Here is an 8,596-nt window from a genome sequence, read left to right on the forward strand (position 1 = left end):
TCATTGTTAGTGCACAAGTGCAGTACAACGAAATGTAGGCTTGCGGCTCCCGAGAGTGTACATTTAAATTAAGACATTTAAACATTCAACATTCATTTGGCTTGTGATACATTAACATAAACATAACCATAATAAAGTGCATTGGCAGATGTGCAGGCTTTAGAGTTTATTTGTGGAGTTCAGTAGGATGACAGCCCTGGGAAAGAAGCTGTTCCTAAATCTGGTCGTTCGGGTGCAAATGCATCTGTAGCGTCTCCCAGATGGCAGGAGGGTGAACAGACTGTAGCTGGGGTGGGTAGGGTCTTTGATGATGGTCCGTGACCTCCGTAAACAGCGTTTCTGGTATGTGTTCTATGGTCGGTAGCCAGGTGCCGGTAATGCGTTGGGCAGTTTTGACTACCCGCTGCAGGGCTTTCCGGTCATAGTAGCTACAGCTGCCATACCATACTGTGATACAGTTCGTCAGGGTGCTCTCTATTGTGCAGCGGTAAAAGTTAGAGAGGATCAGGGGTGACAGGTTACATCCCTTCAGCCTCCTTAGGAAATATAGGCGCTGCTGGGCCTTCTTCACCAGAGAGGAGGTATTGAGGGACCAGGAGAGGTCTTCCGTGATGTGGACTCCGAGGAACTTAAAGCTGTCCACCCTTTCTCATTCCAAATTACATAGTCAGGAAGGATACAGAGAGCTGATCACGTGACTGTAATTGCATCCATTTTGATAGTATTAAATTTTGCACGACCAAATAGGTAGTCATATACAACAAGGTAATCTCCTCCCTCTTGCATGCGTAAAACAATCATTTTCATCCGATTCAGATTGCACATAAAAGTAAATCTGCATTACTTCACTCACAGTTCAAGGTTTTTGGGTCTCTCTTGCCTGGTGTTGAATGTGTGTATTCACTGATGTTAACACTGACATTTTTGCTGAACATGTTGGAGAACGTGTTTATGCTCAAGATATCAACTTACTGTACAGAATCAAAAATACCATCATTTCTTACGGTGAAATTGTGTGTTTAGATATTGCATACGCCAGAAGTTAGTGCACACTGAATTTTATGTTGTTGTTCATTTCAGAGGGACAAACAGAATTTTAGCAAAGTAACTAATATTGAAATAAAAATTAAATTACATAGGAGTATGCCTAATTTAATTCATCTTAATGGGGGGATTGTAGGGTCTTTCTGGACGGATGACCACCCTCATCTGTAATTATATTGCAAAGCTTCAAAATGCAGAAAATTCTAAGCATAACATTGTGAATTTTTACATCAATCTCTTGATAATTATATACAAAATACAATGTTTGGAGCATTCATTTCTCTCCATGAATGTAACCAGCTTTAATAATTAATGCTACCTTTCAACACTTACCGGCCCATAGCAACCTGATCATTTGGATCTATAGAACTCGTCTTCCGCTCGATTAGTTCTCTGAGGAGCTGCACAAAAATAGGAGATTAAAAAAATTAAGTGATTAGATTTCAAATTACAAATTTTAGAAATTATATCTCTTTACCAGCCCCATTATTTTCTTCAAGCCTATTAAGTTATTGTGGGGCAAACAGATGGAGCAGTGGGTAAGCACTTTGCCTTTTGGGATAGCATAATTCCTACATTCATGGCAAACATCCAAGATGGAAGCCAAAATAGGTCAAAAACTAAATTACAGCCACAAGCCAAACCCCAACAGTACTCCAAAGGGAAAACTTTGTCCCATAAAAGGCCAGCTGCCTCCCAACCTGCATAGGACAATCTAAATAGGTATTAAAATCTGTACTTTTAGCTGTGTGTGGAGGGAGGGGGAAAGGGGAGGTGGAAGAGAAGGAAATGATAAAACACACAAATACAAATATCCTGTAAGAGTATCTAGTTTCCAGACATTTCTATAGCTCACTGCTGAGTGTATGCGTTATGTGACTTTATTATCGAAGTTTTGTTAACCCTTTTTTGTATTCTTCTGAATCAAAGCAGAATCTGAATAAATGACTGTTGGACACAATGTTGTCTGATGCTGTAATAGAAAGTGTTTGTGCTGCATTTCTGATCTGATTAATTTTAAATGTTCAGTAAAGAACTATCGCCATACAAGTAAACAACATTGCAACCCAATAGTTGCAGTTCAGAGTTAAGGCACTGAAAAGGTTACATTGTGGCGGTACCACTGGTTGCCCCTTACATTGAGACACATAATTCCCTTTAACTTACCTTACTGTATGTTTAACTTACCTTTTGGGGCCGTTGCCCTTTTAACTTACCTGTTGGGGCCATTGCCCCTTTAAGGCGCGCCCTAGCGCGCTGACGTCACGTCACGTACGACGTGATGTGCGTGCGCCGGCACAGCCCGGCCTAGCGTCTTCGCTCCCGTCGGCTGGCCGTTGAGGCCGACGCGATCTTCCGCTCCCGCGGCAAGCACCGGCACAGCCCGGCCTAGCGTCTTCGGCCTCAACGGCCAGCGACGCAACAACGCGCATCACGTGACGCCCTAAGCGCGGGAAACACGAACGTGATGACGTCACAACACAAACGCGATGAATTCATCACGCTCCCCACAGGACTGCGAACTCAGTCCTCGTGGAGTCCCCGCTGGGACAAGACCTACACCACGGTGCTCCTACAGTCAGCCATCTTACCTGCTATCTTACCTGCTGTAATTAGTCTGTTCCTGTAAATAAACAACTTGTTGATAGTTCGTCGAAGTCAAACTCTCTTATTTAGTGGCGATCTACACGAACCGCTACAACCTCTCCAATGATTGGTAAACATACAGAGGCCTAGAAATTCAGTATAGCCACTTTTGGGGCGGGAAAGTCGGGCGGCCGCTAAAGTTTGCGCCCGGCGCAAAGTCGAGGCCACTGCACCGATATTCAGTAGCTTTGCCCTAAGAGTTTGCTCGAGCGCTAAAACTGGCGTTACACAACTATCTTTAGGCGCAAAGCCGGCGGTGCTGAGCTAAACCGCCGAGGCCGGGCGCAGCGCAGGTGCAGTCATTTCTTGATTGACAGCAGACACCCTGGCGCCGGCCAGCTCTTAAAGGGGGAAGGGTCGAGTTCGTCTGCTGCCACGCCCTGGACACTGCAGCCCTCCAGCTAGGCCTAAACACTGCTGCTGAACAGAAATAGCGCCGGGAAAGATGCAGAAGGCCCGTGAACGAGCGCAGCGCTTCACTGGCCATGATTTGAGGGTGCTGGTTAGTGCTTTGGAGAGGAGACGCAAACTCTTGTTCCTGGACAGTGGCAAGAAGCCTGCCACCAGCATCTACAGGAAAGCCTGGAGGGAGGTCGCCCACAGGGTCACATCCAACAGCGAGGTCCCCAGGAACGCTGTCCAATGCCGGAAAAAGTTCAATGACCTCACAAGGATTGTCAGGGTGAGTCCCCTTTCCAGTGTCCTCCTCATCCTTGCATGTGCACCTCACATTATGGGCAAAGGGACCTAAAAGCCCTAATGGCCAGCCCTCATCCAGCAGCTATGGGACTGTCATGAACATCAATTGCACATTCTGCACTTTACACACTGGCCAAGCTATTCGACCATGGGAGGCAGTGCACACAAGATCAGGGCACCACACTGTACTTAGAGGCCGTCCTTTCTCTTGCAGGCCAAGCTGGCACACAATCAGAAGAGCCGGACTGTGACCGGGGGAGGCCGTCCCCAGATCCAGCAGCTCAGTGCCCTGGAAGAGCGCGTGGGTAGCCTCATGGGTGCCCAGGTGATTGGCCCCGTTGCATCTGGAGATGCCGACCCTGTTCTGGGCACCAATGGTAAGGACATCACCTTTTGGACCTCTCTCGTCCCACTTGCGCTTCAGATCTACATCCTTTGCCACTGTCCGACCAATGCGCTGAATGCCACCACTCATGCCTCCCTCGCTGACGCCCTCTCCTCACTCTAAAGCTACTCTTGTGCCTTCCTGCTTTCAGATGGTGAGGAGGAGGTCCCTGAAGCTGCCAGTGACAGCCCCTCGGAAGAGGAGGAGAAGGAGGAGGAAGAGGAAGAGGAAGGCGGCCCATCAGGGGAACCCTCAGCCGCGCCAGGGGATGCCAATGGAGGGGACACGTCTTCCCTGGAGGAGAGCCAGGGGGAAGTGTTGGAGGGGAGTGTAGCTCCTGTGCCCAGTGGCGTGCAGCAACGCGGGAAGGGTCGGGCAGCTCGGCGGCCTTCTTCCCAGAGGGGGGGAAGGGTCGCAGGGGAGTGTAGTTGCTGGGCCCAGTGGCATCCAGCAATGCAGGAAGGGTCGGGCAGCTCGGCGGCCTTCTCCCCAGAGGGAGAGTCCGGCCTCCAGTCCGGAGACGGTCCTCGCCAAGGAGGTGCGCCTCCTCGATCAAATGTCCGTGGACTCGGATCGCCGGAACACCGAGTTCATGGGGGTTGTGGCACGGTTGCCTGAGGCCATCGAGTCCCTGGCTCATAGTGTGGCCGATTTCGGGGCCTCACAGGCCAGGAGTTTCGAGCAATTCGAAGAAGCACAGCCGTGAGTTGGGCCGAATTCGGGGCAGCACAGGCAGCGAGTTGGGCGGAATTCGGGGCAGCTCACGCAGCGAGTGGCCAGGTGATCAGTGGTGCCGTGCAGTCACTGGCTGGTCTGATGCGGGCACAGACCAGGGCAGTATGGGCACTCACTGCTGCCACACTCGCTGTGTCAGCCAAACATCGCCAGGGCACCCGCCGCACTGCAGCAGCACAGCGGTCTGTCCTTCAGCAGATTGCTGCGCATGCTGCAGTGCTGGCCCGGGCGAGTGCCAGTGTCTCAGGCGAGCAGCGAGCGCCTGCCATCAGCCAGCTTGCCCCCATTCCTGCAGCCGCCACTGCCACTCCCCCAGTGGAGCTGCGACGAGCTGCTGGAGAGACTGATGCTGCCCAGCCACAGCTGCAGCAGTCACCAGCCGGCCCCTCGAGGGCCAGAGCTCGTCTAGGCCGACCCCCAAGGGCATCTGCCGTCACGCCATGTGCCCCTCAGGAGCCTTCCCCCAGCCTTGCAGCAGCCACTGGGCACACTTTGAGGAGGAGCAGCAGGGCGGCCAGGGGCCGCAAAAGGCTGGACAAGGAATCGCCCTCGCGGGCCACAAAGTAGAGGGTGTGGGCAAATGTGTTTTTATATGGGGATGGTCGTTTTCTTTATGGGGATGGTTGTTTTTGTAAGGCCGAGGATGAAGGCCATTTTTGTGGAAATGTTTTGTTATTCCTCCACAGGTTGTGGGAGTGAGTCATGTGTGTGACTGTTTTTTGGGGGTGTTGTGTTTCATGTGGGAAGGGCCCCAAGTTTGTTCAATAAAGCATTTTATTTATTCAGCTTGTCCATGTTTGATGTTTGAAGTGGTTGTTGCCTTAACCGGCTGAGGGCTTGCGGAGCGGCTGCATTCAGGTCCCTTCATTGCCACAAGCCATTCCCTGACAGGGGGCCTAGAAGTGACGTTCAATAAGCCGCCGACGGGCGGCCCTTGGACCTTGTGCCTCCCTCCTGGGCTGGTACTCCTCCTCCTCCTCCATGCTCCTCCGGAGGTGGTGCTCCAGCGTGAGGTGGCAGTGCCCGAGTCCTGCGGATAGCCAGGTTGTGCAGCATGCAGCAAACGACCACGACCTGGGAGACTCTCTCCGGCGAATACTGCAGAGATCCGCCGGAACGATCCAGGCAGCGGAACCGTTGCTTGAGGACGCCAATCGTTTGTTCTATGATGTTCCTAGTGGCTTGATGGCTTTCGTTGTATGCCTCCTCAGCAGGGGTCCTGGGCGCTCGGAGCGGGGTCATGAGCCAGGTACACAAAGGATAGCCTTTGTCCCCGATAAGCCATCCTCTTGGGGGAGGCTGTGCCTGGAACATGTCAGCCACAGTAGTCTGTCGCAGGATAAATGCATCGTGGCTGTTGCCTGGAAAGTGGGCATTGACAGCTAGGATGCGCTGCCTGTGGTCACACACCAGCTGTACATTGAGGGAATGGTAGCCCTTCCGGTTGCGGTAATCCTCGGCATTGTCGATAGGTGCCCGCAAAGCCACATGCGTGCAGTCAATGGCGCCCTGCACCATGGGGAAGTCCGCGATCCTTGCAAATCCGACTGCACGCTGCTGCTGCCTCTCCAGGGTCATGGGGAAGGAGATGAATTGGTGTCTCCTTCTGAAAAGGGCATTGGTCACCTGGCGGATGCAGCAATGCACGGCGAACTGGGATATGTTAGCAATGTCCCCAGCAGCGGCTTGGAAGGAGCCGCTTGCATAGAAGTTCAGAGCCACCGTGACCTTCACTTCCACCGACAGAGACGTCCTGCACCTCAGCTGTGGACGCAGATCTCTGTGAAGCAGCTGGCAGATCTCTGCAACCACCTCCCTTCTGAAGCGCAGCCTCCTAACACACTGCGCGGCAGTCATGGTGAGATAGGACACCTGCTGGCGGTATTCCCTGAGTGGGTAAGGCCTACGTTGCCGACGCCTGTTGCCCCCTCTGCGTCTAGCCAGGGCTGCCCCTCTCACACAGCGTCTGCGAGCCCTTCGCACATAATGCTGAAACTGAGGGTTGGCACCCCATGCAGCCCCCATAATATACTTGCAAACAATGACATCACAATGAAGGTGAATTGCCAAGCTCTGGCCTGAAGCCAAAAATACCTCTCCTATGTTGGGCCAAAGCAGTAAGCTCCCTTCCTTGGTCTCTGTCCATAAATCCGTTGCACAAGAGTGATTGCTGCAAAATGGCTGGCCTTTACAGTTCAGGGTAAGTGCCTTTAATTTGCGCTCCCCACGGCCCGCATGGCCTCTGCTGCGTTCCATTTCACAGTTCTTAGGACCGCCACGCCCACATTGGGCGGGCGCGACTGAAGTTCCGGATTGGGGCGCACAAAGGGCGTTGCACGAGGAAACGACGTCATAATCTGAGCGCGCGCAAACACTTTGCGCCGGCGCTAAATGTCTACTGAAGTTGGGCGTAGGCGCAGATCGCGCTGCGCCCGGCCGCTAAGTGCCTAGCGCTCGAGATCTACTCCTCCTAAGGCGCTAACGGCTGGCGCACGCAACTGAATTTCTAGGCCAGAGTTTCAAAAGCCTCAGTCTAGACCTCAAGTGATGTTAGTTTGAAACACAAAAAGGCTGCTTATTTAGCTATCCCACGTAAATGGAATATTTTACTAACTGCAGCTGAACGTGCCCAAGGTTGGGGAGGAGTTTACACAACCACAAGAACGAACGAGTCCCCATAATGTCATTCATATAGAAGAGAAAGATCACACCCTCAGGAGGTCCCAAAAGGGCTTTGCGACCAATGAGTTACTTTTTGAAATGCACTTATGTAATCAAATACAGCAACCAATTTGCACACAGGTAGGTCCTACAAACAACACATCAATGGCCAGATCATTTGTTTTGGTGGTTTAGAATCGAGGGAGGAATGTTGGCCACGAGAACACACTACTTTTCTTTGAAAATAGCTTGGGATCTTTTACGTCCAACAGACAGGGTCTTGGTCTCATCTGTAAGGCAGCACGTCTGACAATGCAGCACTACAGTGAAGTATCAACCAGAAACATGTGCTCAAGTCTTGGCGTGGGATTGAGCCCGCAAATTTCTGACGCATCTCAGATCCGCAGTAACTTATTCTGCAAGAGCTGCTACCAACTGAGCCAAGCTAATAGGATCCAACCAAGACCAATTAGCATAAGATCCATAGTAACTTTTACCCTACATAACAACAAATTGTATTTATATAGCGCCTTTAACATAGTTAAAAAGTCCCATGGCGCTGCACAGGAGTATTTTAAGACAAAAAATTTGACACCGATCCACATAAGGATAAATTAGGGCAGGTGACCAAAAGCTTGGTCAAAGAGGTAGGTTTTAAGGAGCACCTTAAAGGAGGAAAGAGAGGTAGAGAGGCAGAGGGGTTTAGGGAGGGAATTCCAGAGCTTAGGGCCTAGGCAACAGAAAGCACGGCCACCAACGGTTGAGCGATTATAATCAGGGATCCTCAAGAGGGCAGAATTAGAGGAGCGCAGATATCTCGGGGGGGGGGGGGGGGGGGGTTGTGGGGCTGAAGAAGATTACAGAGATGGGAAGGGGTGAGGCCATGGAGGGATTTGAAAACAAGGATGAGAATTTTGAAATCGTGGCGCTGCTTAACCGGGAGCCAATGTAGGTCAGCGAGCACAGGGGTGATGGGCGAATGGGACTTGGTGCAAGTTAGGACACGGGCAGCCGAGTTTTGGATGACCTTAAGTTAACGTAGGGTGGAATGTGGGAGGCCAGCCAGGAGCGCGTCGGAAAAGTCGAGTACATACATCAACTGAAGCACAAAAACCACATACAGGAAACTTTGGTTTATCCAGAGGTTGTATGTCCGGAATACTCGATCTAACAGCAAAAATCAGGAGCTGTTTTCTGTAAGTTTTTTTAGATCTCGTTCTTTTTTTATTTCCCCAGTCAGCCACTGCAAGGTCTGTAGCTATAGCAACAGCTTCAGCTACAGACGCTTGCAGCTGCAGCCGACTCTTTAGAAGCTGTTGCTAAGCAACAGTGTTTGTTGTCAGATACGGAGATGAAAACCTCCGTATGCTTCAACATTAACTTTGTATGTCCGGCAGTTTTGATAGATCGGCAACAGCTCGGTCC

General features: G+C 51.2%; 1 protein-coding gene across 1 annotated transcript in view; it reads right to left on the reverse strand.

Moving 5' to 3' along the window:
• aatf (apoptosis antagonizing transcription factor) overlaps positions 1–8,596 on the reverse strand; it is a 121,077-nt gene that overhangs the window by 50,133 nt on the left and 62,348 nt on the right. Inside the window, exon 9 of the mRNA XM_085965019.1 lies at positions 1,378–1,445. Within this exon, the coding sequence (XP_085821145.1) occupies positions 1,378–1,445 (68 nt within the window). The remainder of the gene's footprint in view (positions 1–1,377; positions 1,446–8,596) is intronic.

Source organism: Somniosus microcephalus, chromosome 22, assembly GCF_052327205.1.
Source record: "Somniosus microcephalus isolate GS21.2 chromosome 22, FLI_Smic_1.0, whole genome shotgun sequence".
NCBI classification, from domain to species: Eukaryota; Metazoa; Chordata; class Chondrichthyes; order Squaliformes; family Somniosidae; genus Somniosus; species Somniosus microcephalus.